At 35.6% G+C, this 15,889-nt stretch overlaps 1 protein-coding gene across 1 annotated transcript; it reads left to right on the top strand.

Moving 5' to 3' along the window:
* Positions 1-4,509: 4,509 nt before the first annotated feature.
* LOC150096357 (cytochrome P450 3A24-like) lies at positions 4,510-6,042 on the top strand. Its single transcript, XM_090409039.1, has one exon. The coding sequence runs from the start codon at positions 4,510-4,512 to the stop codon at positions 6,040-6,042; it is 1,533 nt and encodes a 510-aa protein (XP_090265165.1).
* Positions 6,043-15,889: the final 9,847 nt, after the last annotated feature.

Consider the following 15,889-nt stretch of genomic DNA (forward strand, 5'->3'; position numbering starts at 1 on the left):
CATAGACCTGATATCATCTTGGTTACTAGCCTCTGGATCCTATCCACCTCCTCCCCATCAAGAAGAAACTCATGAGCCCAGATCTGGGCACAGTAGTCTAGATGGGGTCTTATCAAGGCTTGATACAGAGGAACAATAACCTGTTTGTGTCTGCTTGTTAAAGTATTTTTCAGCAACCAAGTGATTTGATGAGCTGATTTAGCCACTTTTGCGCTGGGCCCCCTAAACTCCCTAATCACGAGCACTCCTAAATACCTGGTCTTGTCAATCTCCTGGAGAACACTTCCACCATATGATATACTGCTGCTAATCTTTTCACCCCAAAATGTATAACCTTACATTTTGCCACATTAAATTGACATCCAATCTCCTTAGCCCAGTCCTCCAAACTATCCAAATCAAACTATCCTGTGCGTTCACTATTGCTCTACCCAACTTTGCATCATCAGCAAATAAATGAACAGTTCCTCTCAGATCCTTTCCTATATTGTTAATGAACAAATTGAACAGTAGTGGTCCAAGAACAGAACCCTGTGGCACACCACTAGTCACAGGCTGTCCTTTGGGCTCTACTCCTGGAATAAACCACTCTCTGATATCTCTCCATCAACCATTCTCCTATCCATCTCACCAACCCTATATCCATCTCCATATGCTGCAGTTTACTAATTAGAATTCCATGTTGTATCCTGTCAAAGGCCTTAGCAAGGTCCAGTAGAATCACTGATAACCCATTACCCTTATTCAGTTCAGCAGTCACATAAAACGTGAGCAAGTTACTGAGGCATGATCTACCTTCACAAAACCATGCTGACCCCCATACAGTATCCCATTTTCATCTATTCAATCCTGTATTTTTCTCTTGACTATTTTCTCCAAGAACTTGACAACGATTCCTGATATGCTGATCGGTCGGTAATTTACAACAGCAGCAGTCCTGGAGCCTCCTATATCCAGTGGAACTATTTTCCCCTCTTTCCACCCGCTCGGGACTAATCCAGACCCGAGACTCAAATTAAACAAAATGATCAAAGGCAGTGACAATTCTTTAGTCGCATCACGTACGACACGAGCTGGTATACCATCCAATCCCACAGATGTAATGACATTGAGGTTTTGTAATAGACCATTCACCTCCACTTCATTCACCACCATTCCCGTGTAAGCTGTTGGTACTTTCATTCCTGCAATCTCACCTCTTGCAAAGTTCTTGCTCAGTAATTCCACTATATCAACTGATTCAGTTAGCTGCCTACCATCGGAATTCTTTAAAATCATTCGGCCGTATACATTTTTCTTTTACTTGCAACATATCGAAAAAAAAAATGTTTGGGATTCTCTTTAGCCTGCATGGCTAATGTTCTTTTGCTTTTCTTACCACACTCGTTACCTTTCTGGCCTGCGCTTGATACCTTTGATGAGCCTGCCGGTCACTTTTCTGCTTAAATTCCCTCCACAGTTGTTTCTTTTTTTTGCAACTCAAGCTTAATAGTGTTATTCATCCATTTAACCCCTACTTGATTTATTATTCGAACTCTAGGTATACAGTCAGCCATTGCCTCCTGCAAACACTTCTTAACCATCTCCCATGCACTACCAACATCCAGCCCTTCAGTTTTACATGCCATGGCACTGAACTAATCAAACTCCTAAGCTTGTCATACTTACCAGCCCGATAATTCCACATGTACCCTGTCTTAATTGTAAATTCCACACCTTTAGCCACCACCCAAGTCAAGGCTCTATGATTACTCTCACGAATTGGTGGCAATGTGGTCATATTCGTTACAGCCAAATCCTCAGATGCAATTACTAGATCAAGCACTTTCTCACCGCTAGTATTTTCCATTACATGCTGTTGCAGATAGTTATCCCTTAATAACTGCAAAAAAACAATTCCTTTCCCCATGTGTCCTCTCCTCCTTCCAATCAATGTTACCATAGTTGAAATCTCCCATAATATTTACCCTCCTTCCACTCATTTCTTCTATTTGCTTATGCATACTATCTCCACCATCTATTCCATCACCTGGTCTATAGCAACACCCAATTGTATATTTTGTTCTGCTAGCCTCAACCTCAACCTCACACCAAATAGCCTCAAATGTGCTCTTTTCTCTATCCTGCAGTTCAACTTCTATTCTCCTTGGCTGCAACTCATCAGCTATAATGAATAACACTCCCCCATTTTATTCTCCCTGTCACTCCTGAACACTATACCCGTCACATTCAATCCCATTTCCTATAGCATCTTCTGTCAGCCATGTTTTACTAATGCCAATAACATGTGGCAAAATAACAGGTGTAATTAACTCTATATTTAAACCAAACCTCGTTTAAAAACAAACCAGACTAAAAGTATACAATACATTAGCCCTACCAGTCTTAATGTATGGAAGCGAAAGTTAAAACAAAGATTAACAACAGCAGAAATGAAGTTTATGAGAAAAACTGCAAAGTATACCCTATCTGGTCACAAAAGAAATGAAGAAATTATGAAAGAATTAAACCAAGAACCAGTAATAAAAAAAATTAAAAATATAAACACAAATGGATGGATCACGTTCAAAGAATGAAAACAGAAAGATTACCAAAACAAGCCTTAAAGTACAAGCCATTAGGAAAAAGAAAACCAGGAATCCCTCTTGATAACTCGTTTCCCTGATTCTGCACATCCACTCCCACTTCATTCAACAACACCTTTTCAAGTCTCCGTACACCAAATCCATTCAAATGCAAATCATCCATCTTATATAAATCCTTTCGCCTATCACAATCACTCCACATGTCCACAAATTCCACACCACTCCTCCTGCATAATCTGCGCATAAAGTCATTAGCAACTCACCATCCTAACTCTCTCAGTACCATCCTAACTCTCTCAGTACCATCATAACTCTCTCACTCTTCTCTTTTGCTACCTCAAGTAATTCCTTCAAGTCCTCTCTCATAGCCATTTTGTCTCCTTTCAAATCATTTGTTCCTGCTACTGCTATCAATTCTTTCACCCTCTGCTTTTGCATTCTAATAGACTCGCTTACATCCTTAATGTTCGTACCAGGTTGGTACGATTTTGTCAAACTCTCATCTATCACATCTCTTACTAAAGAATCTCCGTACAATACTCGCTCTTTCATTTTGTTTACACTCACGACCATACTGTTATTGCCCACCTAAAGATCCATTACTACAGCTTGATTTGAACTTGCAGTCTGTTATTTGGAGATCAAATATGGTAAGCACTCGGCCAATCTTGCCAACACAGTAATAAAAAAAATTAATGTAGTTTTACCCTCTGGATTAAATAAAAAAATCAGCTAACTTATTTTATCCACTGATATGGAGTAGGAGATGCCGTTTTAGTTCTAACTTTTAGAGAATGAGTAGGCAGTTCAGTCCTTTATTATTTTTTACACGATTTCAAGTTTAAAATCAATTTTATTCAGTTGTGAGATTAAAATCCCGAACTTCTGAGAGGAAAAAAAAACTGTGTTTCTTAGTGCTCAATTAACTTAGGAGCCAGTCAAAGAGAAGCAGAAAAGTCAGTGACTAGAGTCAACCTTATAATTGTGTGTCTTTGGGTAACCTAGTGTTATAAATGCAAATACCATTTCCACAGTGCAAAGCCTTTTTAAAATTCTTTAACGCCTTATGATCTTTAAAGGGAGTACGCGAAGCGATGTAGTCTTGACTTTTGCAACCAATTTCTATCTGTAGCCCATCACAAATAGCTGGCCAATGGCTATCGACAATTTAATAAGCATCTGAGGAGAAAAGAATGGAAGACAATTCGTTTCGTTAACCCAATACGATATATTATTATCTGAAACAAGTTCTATATTCGATTTTCTTGAGTTGCGGATTTATATGCAGATAAAAATCGAGTCATACCCATATATGTGTGAAGTAGTGTGAATTATATACTGTATATTTTTCTCCACAGAAGAATATTTCTGTAAGTCTCCTTATCTCTTCTTTAGGTCTCAAACAATAACCAGTTGTTTTTATGTTTTTATAAAAAAAATACATAAATAAATAAAAAACTTAGTTGTTTTTCTGATGACTTCAAGAAATTCTCTATTTATGGTATTCAAATAAAAGTAAAAATATCAAAATGTTCATCAAAGAATTGGCTAACTCGAGAACCAGCTGACAAAAGGGTCATCTAGAAAAAGATGTTCATTGACTAGTTTTGAACCTATAAATTTTTGCTACAGGCCAATCCAATTGGCTAGCTACACACAGAAACTTTAAATTACCATATTATTTCGGTTGTATATTGAAATGATTCATTGACAATTTCCATTGTTAGTATGATCAAACTTTTAAACCTTTGCATTATATTACTAATATAATAATTTATATTTATATTTAATAGAGAAAATAAATAAATAATTCGATAATTGATTGCAATTTTAAAATTCAGAAGAGAAAATGCTTTTCGTTAGCAATATTAATTTTATTTCATAATTTTCACTCTACAGGTCACAGCTGAAAATTCGTGCCAGAATGACTCCAGAAATATATACTGCTGGATGGTTATTATTTCTAACTCTCTTTATATTCTCTACTGTATTATGGCTCTACAGACGACATTGCAATCTTCAACTTTTCAAGAGATACGGAATACCCGGACCTGAACCAAATTTTTTTAGTGGTCACATGTACCATCTGAAATCAGCGGCAACTCCAAATGAAGTGATAACGAAATGGTTGAAAATATATGGCCCAATATTTGGATATTTCAAGGGCGATAAGCCTTATCTAGTAGTCAAGGATCTAAATATTCTTAAAGCATCAATGATTAAAGAAAGTTATTATTTCACTAATCGGCCAAAGCTTGTTCTAGAAATGCAACCATTTGTGCATAACATCATGTGCCTTCGCAATGAACGTTGGAAAAGTGTGCGCAAACTATTAACATCCACATTTAGTTCAGGAAAAATCAAACTAATGACAGGTATCATGAATACCAAAGTAGATACATTTCTTCATGTTATTGAAGAAAAAGCCAAGGAGAAGCAAATGTTTGATATATGGGAGATATTTCAAGCTCTCACTTTAGACGTTATAGGTGAATGTGCTCTGGCCATGAAAGTGAAATGCCAAGAGAATAAAAACGATCCCTTTTTCATTGCTGTAAAAGAGTTTTTTCGCAATTCAGATAACTATGCAGTAGAGATAGTTACTATGTTTCCCATATTTGCTAAAATCCTCACTTTTATCAGTAACTACATGACTTTAGGAAGAATGACTTCGATGATTGTTAATAATTTAAAGCAGGTTGTTGATATTCGAAAGAAAAGTGCTTCAAAAAGAAGTATAGATTTTCTCCAGTTACTTCTGGATGCTGCAGAAAATTGCGAATCTTCAGAAAATAGCGGAATAACCGAAAAAAGAAAAATTTGTCTTACTGATGATGAAATTATTGCGAATGCTCATGTTTTCATGCTCGCTGGATACGAAACAACTGCAACAGCCTTGGCATTTACTGCTTATTTGTTAGTGAAACATCCTGATATTCAAGAAAGAGTATACGAAGAAGCAAATTTGATTCTTAAAAATCAAAGCATACCATGCTATGACGATATTCAGAAACTTCAATACTTAGACCAAGTTTTTAATGAAGCATTGAGAATGTATCCTCCAGTTACTGGATTTGTTTCGCGTGAATGCAAAGAAAATATTCTTATCCATGGCCAGATCATTCCAAAAGGAGTTTCATTACTTGCACCAGTTTGGGATATTCATCACGACCCAGAACTGTGGACTGATCCTTGGAAATTTGATCCAGATAGATTTTCGCCTGACTGTAAAAGCTATATAAATCCAATAGCTTTTTTGCCTTTTGGAATAGGTCCACGAAGTTGCATTGGCATAAGATTTGCTCAAATAGAAGCAAAAATAGCCTTGGTTCGACTAATCCAAAAATTTCGTTTAATTCCTTGCACGAAAACTGATGATTTTCTTCAGTTAATTTGCCCAACTGTTATAATAAATCCAGCAAATGGTGTTTATGTTCAGGCAATTCTTAGAAAATAAATTTGCATATAATATAATAGGAAATTTTTATACATAAAAAAACATTGAGTGATTCTATATTTTTACTTGATGTCTTGTGGTCAAATGAACTGAAATAAACAGCAATTCAGTTTGTTTTTAATTAGAAATCTAATTGGAAATAAGGCAGCAGGTTAGGGGCACATTACATAAATTATCCTTTACAATATCACAGTTTGATAACCAGTTCACTCATATAAAAACGCCATGAAAAGATGCCTCAGTATACTAGAATGCAACTTCAATTATAATACTGTTATGTCATTATGGTAAAGGATACCTTGACATAAAGACAGATCCCAGCTCTGTGGTATCCACAGAGAGCAAATTTCGTTTATCTATTCCCCCTCCCCATTTTTTTCCCGAATGAACATTTCCCAAAAGCTTTTCAGTACATTTACAACTGCTGGTGTATTATAATTATTGCTGACTAAAGCAGTATGAACTGAAAAAAGATACAGCAACTTTTTTTCGCTTGGTTTAAAACTAAACTAAATCATACTTCACAAGAAATTATGTTATGGTTTTTATTTTTTATTTGCTGAGGCTTGGTGTAATATTCTAAAGTGCAATTTGACTTATATTTATAGAAATAATGAAAATTTCTAGTATAACCTCATAATTTTCGTCAGGATATATATATATATATATATATATATATATTTCAAAAAATAGATTTAATGACTCCAAGACCGAGATAACATATAAAGATTTTAATGATAAATACGACTAGTTTCGGCATATAGCAGCCTTCTTCAGGTATTTATAAAGCAAAGGAATACTAATAAACATTGAATTATTTAAACAAACTGGAAATTACAGGTAAAAATTGCCTCACATAATCGATACATAAAAACGTTGTATTTTTCAAGTTGTTCCAACTGGCGTGCCATTATTTGTTGCAATTGTGCGTGCAAGTTCACGTGAACGCCAATATTGAATAACTGCAGCATGGCTATCTGGGATGTTATAACTTAAATTATTATTTAAGTGGACCGGGTTCAGTAGGATTCCCTTGATTCTACGATTTTCCTTTCAAACGCATCTTCACAGCTAAAAATATTTTCTGATCTATTCCAGCATACAGAGTGGCTTTGTTGGTCATCATTAGGATTATTTGAAAAAAGAACATGACTGGATAACGCAGTTACATGAGATCTTTTGTATGAGATGTCTCTCTTATGCTCTTCTATGCGTTATTCAATAGATTTGTTAGTTTGCCCAAAGTATGGGATATTGCAATCACACCACAATTTATATACTCCAGGGTACTTAAGGTTGTGATGAGTAGATTTTGGATGGCTGATTAGAGAGCGGATTTTTGGAAGTGTGGTGAAGAAGGTCCTGATATTATATTTTTTAAGGACTTTAGCTATTTTCTTAGAGACTGTGCTAATGTATGGAATGGAGATGTTACCTTTAAAATTAATAGTCTCTGTTGTGCACTGCTTAGGAGGGTTCAGAAGAAGTTTCTTAATTGTTTTTTCAGAGTATCCATTTTGTTTAAAAATAACAGTAAGGTGATTCATTTCTTTTCGTAGTTCATCTTGTTCATTTAAGAGAGAACGTGCTCTGTGTCCTAAGGTAGATATAATTCCAAGTTTTTGTGGTGGAAAATGATGAGAAAGATTATGCAGATATCTATTGGTATGCGTAGGTTTTCTGTACATAGAGATTTTTAATCTTTCAGAGCATCGTGTAAGCATGCCATCCAGGAAAGGTAAGGAGTTATTATTTTCTAGATCAGCAGTAAATTTTATATTAGGATGTTGGATGTTTAGATGACGAAGAAAATCTGTGAGAGCTGTGTGCCCGTGATTCCAAATAATGAATATATCATCAACATATCTTTTCCAAACTTTTGGTTTAAATGAGAAGGAAGATATGGCTTTCTTTTCAAAGTCTTCAAGGAAGATGTTAGCTAGCACTGGGGACAAAGGGTTGCCCATTGCCAGGCCTTGTTTTTGTTGGTAAATGGAGTCCTTATATCTGAAGTAACCAGAATGAATGCAATGCTTTAATAAAGTGAACATTTTTTTGGATAATTTATCCTGTAGTAATGTAAGTACCTTGTTCAGCACTAAAAGATCTTTAACTCAAACACTTGAAGAAATTATGGATAATGTTAACTTACATGATTTTATCATTAACAGTGAAGCACAAGCCACACGAATACAAAACAAGAATAAATACACTCTTATCAAGAAATTTGATAATCTAATAAGGATACAAAACAGATCTGGTCATAGTGATGCCCGTATTAATCCTGAAAAGGTTGTAGTGAACAAATCTTCTCATATGTTAACGGATGCAGAAACGAATATTCTTAGCAAAGGTCTCAATTTTATTCCCTCACCAAAATTTATCCCTAAAGAATCTCTTCTTACAAAAATAGAAAAAGCAAGTTCACTCATTCCTAATCATTTGGCGAAACTTCTTCGTATTGAATCGATTTTTATTATAAATAATGCCAAACCTCCAACAGATAATATTTCAGTGGCTGAAAGAAAAGCCCTAAAAAATCTAAAACAGAACAGTAACATTATTATTTTACCTGCAGATAAAGGCAACTCTACGGTCATCCTCAACTCTGATGATTACCACAACAAAATGCTTCAATTACTTGAAGATTACCACAACAAAATGCTTCAATTACAAACAACTTGTTAAAGACTGCGAGTGAACTTCCTCATAATATTCGCCTCTCATTACGCTCTCTACATCCTCTTATCCCACGCATCTATGGAGTTCCAAAAATTCATAAAGAAAACATCCCTCTTCGCCCAATTGTGGAAGGAATTGATTCACCTACATACAGGGTGTTCGGGATAAATTTGACAGTTTCGTAAGGAAAAAGAAAATCTTACGCAAAAACTGTTTTAATTTTATCCATTAACTGCGCTTTTGTATTACTGGAAGTGCGATTGGTGTCTTTTTCAACTGCGCCCCATACAAAATAATCCATGGGGTTAAGGTCTGGGGAGTTTGGAGGCCAAACATTTGGACTGGTGAAGTCGTAGAAATTTTCAGACAACCATTTTTGACTTTTCCCAGAGGTGTGGCAAGGGGCCGAATCCTGCTGCCATACATACGGCCTACCATTGGCTACCCTTGTTATCCAGGGCTTGACTACAGTTAGCAACTCCACGAACAAAGCCCGAATTCCAATGCCAGGGTTCTTCAACACCTGTTCCTGCAGATTTGCGAGGAATTCTGCTGTACGAACGCAATCAGATCGTCTGCTAGGGATCTTTCTTCTTGCTACATCCTCGTAGTCACCATTGCAAGTCTCTAGTTCATGCCTGATTGTTTTTACTGTATTCAGGGAGCATTGGGCAGCAGTCGTAATATCCTTATTTTGATGGCGGGCACGAATCTTCATGATACAAGTTATTCTCTTCCATGATTCAGGTGGGTTCCAGCTATCCATCCTTTCTGACATCTTGTATATGAATGAAGAAGGGTCCAAACTTTTAAATGAAGAGAAGTGTATGTTAATACATGTAACCTACGGAAAAATATAATTAATTATAAATATGTCAAATTTATCCCGAACACCCTGTATATATATATATATATCAAGGGTGTATATTCCAGATATGGTAGGTGTGCGGTGCACACCCACGGAATATCGCCGATATTATATTTTTGTATTTATTCCTGTTAAAGACTGTTTCCTGATTAGCCTCATCCTCCTCTTCCAAATTGACTGAGCAAGCACAAAGATGCAAAAACTGAGTACATGAGGCACTTCTCTATTTCACAATACGTGTTTAACACATTGTCCCCCACTCTAAGCTTATTAATAAGGTGGTTACAATCAATTAATAAATTAAAGTATTCAAAGTTATCCTACAATTGATTGCATTGGACCAATTAAGATGCACTCTGATGCGCTATGCATTCTTAAAACTTTCAGACATCGATAAAAAATAAATCATGCTTTCAAATTGATGTGAATTTTAAAGCGCCGGTTGCATAAACCACACCACCAACCGAAATCGGCATACGACGCCACTGATATGATATATAGTGGTATCTCGCTAATCCGAACCTCTTTAGTCCGAATCATTCAGTAATCCGAACTGCGGTTTGAAAGGAAAAAAAAGTTTTATTTATTACGTAATATTATTTTGTGTACTATTATTTTTATTTAATAATGATTATTTTAACTATTATTATTTATTTTATTATTATTACAGTAGAGTATTTTTTCATACTGTCGATTGTACGGTTATACTGTAGGTCTATTTTGATTTATTGTGTATTCATGTTTGCCTGGGAAGCCGTCGAACCTAAAGCAATTCGAGCGTCATGGGAAAAAACTGTGGCCTTCTAGAATTTACCAAGATAACTAGGATGATACACAAAAAGAGGAGATTCAAAACGTGCATAACTTGGTTAAAAATATAACTCCAGATGTTGAAATTGTAATCCACTGTAATCCATTCCGTAACAGAAACAGATGTTACGGAATGGATTACAAGTAGAACCAAAAGTGAATTTTAAACCTAATCAGATGCTGAAATTATATGACACTACAGAATGAATTAGAAGACGATGATGATAAAGAACTCGAATTAAAAAAGTAAAACATGAAGAGGCAGTTGAGTTTTAATATGCGTGTAGAATGGGCTAAGCAGAATGACACGCTCTTCCACAAAATTTTATTGCTAATGCAGCTCCCAGAAGAAGCATTCGAAAAACGTTTAGCTTCCAAGAAGCAAAAGAAAATCAGAAAATGACTTTTAAAAAGAAATAAAAAAATGTGTGTTATTTTGTTCTTTTGTGTGTTGTGTACAAGAAAGTGATATTTTTAACGCAAATTAAGTTTTGTTCTGAACTATGAAGTTTTATTAACTCAGAATCCTCAACATACAAACTAAATTTTGCACTGAAATAAACTTGTATACTGTATTTTTAAGTTTTACATTACACTATTAGTAGCTTTTTTCTATCAGATACTTCATATATTTATATTTACAGAATTAAATTAATGTACCATTAGAATCTGATTATTTTTGTCTTAAACGCTAGTTATTGTAGTCTCTTGGGCGAAAATTCGCTAATCCGAATGAGCACGGTTTTTATTAGTTCGGATTAGCGAGATACCACTGTGTGTGTGTGTGTGTGTGTGTATATATATATATCAGATTATAAAATTATATAAAAAAAGTGGCGTTGACCCCACAACAGTTCAGGACCTAATTATATACCTACGGAAAGAATGGTCCAAAATTGCTATTGAAATACGCTTGCGGAAAGTATTCCACGTAGGACTGCTACGTGGAATACTTTCAATCACTGCAGCGAAAGGAGGTCCTACATCTTATTAAGGTGGGCGCCATGGCTGTTTATTCCTCACACTACGGTGTCCGTTAATTGCTTTTCCAGCAGAGTGTGTGTGTGCGCATATATATATATATATATATATATATATATATATTGATAGGCAGTTCGGAAGAGCGTTGTCCATAAAAAAAAAAAAAGGCAGAAATGCAAGTTTAAAAGATAGTGAGTAGCGTGAATGACTGTGTGAAAGAGAAAGAAAGGGAGTCATCAATTAATTGGACTGCCCTTTTCTGGATAGCATCAAGATTCTTAGGCAAATCATTTGAACATGTGAGCAGTTAAACAAGCAAAAAGTAGTGTCTCGAACAGAGGAGCACCTACAATTTTTGGAGACCAAAGTTATATTTGAGATGTATTTGTTACAATTTCTGGTAGAAGTATGTCAGCACAAGAAGGAAAATCTGATCACAGAAAAGTAATTCAAAGTAAATGGGAGCTTTCTCGAGCGAAAAAAAGACAGCACTGTGTTTAGAAATGAACTTCACAATGTTATACTTGTCTCACTAAAAATTGAGAAGGTATCATAGCCTAAGGCACTGGTTATGGAAGATATTAAACATTCAAACAAATGTGCACTCCATCGTTTTTCAAAGAGAATGGCGTGCGCTGGCATTAATAAAGCTAGAGATAAGACAGGAGGTCGCTGATTATCACCAGCTAATTACGATCCGGAGAATTCCGGGTAGTAATTAGCTGGTGAGCATGCAAGTGGTAATGAAGTTGGCTGTTGATAACGTCCTCCATCATTTTTGAACAAATTGAAAAGCAATTAGATGACAATTTGTTTTTGTATTATTGGAATGGACTGAATAAAAGCTTCTGTCTAAACCCTCTTTTCTGTTACTGAGATCTCTGAAAATTCTCAAAAATGAAAACTGTTAGATAGATATACCTTCTTGGTAGACATTCCACAACAACCTATAGGTTTCATAGAACTCCTTCCTCTCTTGATTGTTCCCTATTGGTATGAGGTGCATAAACTACCATGATTGATACATTGGTAGGATGAGCCTAATACAATTCTAAATACAAATTATCTCATCATTAATGAGATTATAATAAAGAAGAGCTCTTGCCTGAACTTTCCTCAGTACCACATCTATTCCTTGATGCTTTGAGTCTCCTCCTGAATCAACACCTAACTTACCATGCTGTCTTTTAAATCACCTCCATTCCATCTAGTCTCTAATTTCCAGGATGTCAATTTTAAACCTTTCCATCTCTTTAGACAATATCTAGAGTACACATCTGTAGATCCTTTACATTCCACCTGCATATGTAAAGTTCAACTCTACAGTTAATCCCATTCCTTCTGTATTCCTTGTTCACAGTAACACTGACTTGTGTTTGAGACTAATATACATCTCAAGCAGGACTCTCTACATAAGCAATGAACACAGCTCTGATTATTCTGTATGACAACTGCTGCAGCATGAAATGTATTATGAAGCACAACCACATTAGGATTTTGGAGTGAAGTCAGAAGAAAGTGAAAGGGTTGCAGGGCTATTTCCATATATCTGGGGAATGTTGGTCCCAGTTCATCCCACTGTTAGCAAGGTAGGGACCTCAGCCTACTAGGTGAGCAAATATCTGGGAGACATTTCACCTTATGCAGACTCCCATTGCATAAGGCGAAAAGAAACAATAAAACAGGAAGGATTCACATGTAGCACTTGAATACTATCATTGGGGGGTAGGGTAAGGAACAGAAGAAAAGAAAGAAGGGTAGGGACCAGTCTACAGATTGTGCATCCTGTTTCCCCTATGTAGGGTAGATTACATGTATATTGGATGGACCCTACATGGGGGAAACAGGATGCATAATCCTAATCAGAAAAGACGAACACAAATGACACATTAAATACCTCAATTATAGTAAAACAGGCCTATCAGACCACGCACTGCAAACACTCCACAGAATTGACTGAAAAGGCACCAAGATCCTACACTGCACTAAAACCAGGTTTTAGAGAAAATTCAAAGTCTGTGAGGTGCTAAAACCTGAACAAAAATGGATTAATCATTCCAAGAATGTGGAGGACCCATCTGCAACCCTTATAGCAACCAGAACAAGCCCAGGAGAAAATCTCAATACGAGAGAACTTTAGAAATGTTTAATGTAGTTCTGTTTTTAATCTATTTTTTTTAATATTTTTTTTTATTTAATTTAATTGTAATTTTCAATTTGTTTTTTATACTTATGTTTTTTAAAATATATATTTTTTTAAAATTTAATATTATTAATTTAGTTTTTTCACAAGAGGTCAGGCTAGGTACAAGATTAATAAGCAGTTAGAATCATTTTACCTTTGTAAAGTGCAACAGCATGTAGCTTGGATCTTATATTTTCCTGATGATGACCTCAATACAGAGGTCAAAATGTCCAATATTACTTGACTAATATTAAGTAAAGTAATCACAGTATTTTAACATGTGTTGTCTCTCCAGAAATTCTCAACTATGAATGCTGACTACTGTGTAACCTTAAAAGAAGGAACTAATGCATACAAAATCTTATACTCGTGCTTCCCACAGGAATATATGAAGAACATTAAAAAGAAATTTAGCACTTATAGAGGTCTTTAAGATCATTATGTAAGGGACTGAAAAAATTTTCTGCTAACAAAAGACTATCTGAAATCCTAGTAAAAAAAAATTTCAAGTACAGAAGCAAAACAATAACTGCCTACAGAGTAATATATAACCTCAAATTTTTTCTATTAATTCCCTGGATAATTTTTGATGTCATGACACACGCTCACCTTTCTGGTGGTCCAGCAAACTCTAGCACTATCACTATAAAAGAAGGGGAAGTATCACTACAACATTGAAGATTTGAGTTATCAATTTTGCCATAGTGTGAAGTATCAATGATTATCATACACAATGATTGATCATCATATCAATGATTATATAAGTAAACATCAACCCCGGTAGAATGGCAAATAGTGTATATATATATATATATACCCAAAATATAATAAAAAGGATCCAATTATGGCAAACAAAATCACTGTACATTTGTAATAACATTATTTTATCTATTCACTATTGCCTTCAATGATTTAAATATTTTTGTTCAGTCTTATTTTTGAGTAAATCACTTTTCTCTTTTTTGTGCACATTAATCAATTTTAAAATCATGAAATATAATTTGCTTTGGACCTGATATAACAGTGAGTGAGAAATGTAGTATTATCATGAAGATAAAAATTTACATTTTATTAACCAGCAAGATTACCTGGCACCATTACTGTAAAAAATTCTATTTGGGAGCCACTACTGATCAACTTATAATGCAAAGTTATTATGGGCTACTCCAAAGAGTACTCAGACTCATCAAGGGGGGCCCTAAACATCATGTCAAGAACTATTTAACATTTGTTACATTAATTCCTTGTTTATCCATCATAGTTTACTTTGAACTCATTCACAGTCATGGCACCCACAAAAGACCCTGGCAACCTATTCCACAAATGCACTATTCTCCAAACAAAAAACCTAGTTCTAATTCTCTTGCTAATTACCTTCTTACTCACTTTCCATGGATGGCACCTAGTTCTCCCACCAACACATCTGTTCTGAAAAATTTATTCGGAATCAATCTTGTAAAAATCCCTCAGTAATTTGTATGTCTCAATCATATCACCCCTTTTCCACCCATCAACCAGTTTCTCTACGCCAGAAATCTTCAACCTGTTCTCGTAAGGTTGATTCCATAAACCTGCTACCATCTTCACTCATCTCTGGATACTCTCCATCTCCTACTCATCACCAAGAAACCCTGTCACCCAGATTAGCATGCAGCAGTTGAACAGTCGAGATGAGGTCTTGTCAAGGCTCGATAAAGAGGAACAATAACCTGCTTGTCAAAGTATTCTTCAGTAACCAAGTGATCTGATGAGCTGCTTTAGCCACTTTTGTATTTGCCCTAAACTTCAACTCCCTATCCACCAACAGTCCCAAGTCTCTGGCTTCATCAATTTCCTAGAGTACGGTTCCACCAATGTGGTATATAGTGTAAGTTATATACACCAAAGTGTATATAACTTACACTTTGCTACATTAAACTGACATCCATTCTCCTTTGCCCAGTCTGCCAATCCATCCAAAACTTTGCATCGTTGGCAAATAACTGAACAGTTCCTCTCAGATCCTTTCCTATATCGTTAATGTACAAAATAAACAGCAGCAGTCCTAGAACAGAACCCTGCAGCACACTACCTCACAGGCCTACTATTGGATTACTCCTGAATAAACTACTCTCTGATCTCTCTCCTTCAACTACCCTCCTATCCATCTCACCAACCCTATCCCCATGTACTGCAGTTTACTGAATAGAATTCCATTGGTGTCTGTTGACTGTTGCAAAGTCCAACAGTATCACTGTAAACCCATTACTTTTATCCAACTCAGCTGTCACTGTATTATAGAATGTGAGCAAGTTACTGAGGCATGACCTACCCTTCACAAA

This window comes from Typopeltis vanoorti, chromosome 19 (genome assembly GCF_054136105.1).
Source record: "Typopeltis vanoorti isolate ZY-2024b chromosome 19, IOZ_Tvanoo_1.0, whole genome shotgun sequence".
Lineage (NCBI taxonomy): Eukaryota > Metazoa > Arthropoda > Arachnida > Uropygi > Thelyphonidae > Typopeltis > Typopeltis vanoorti.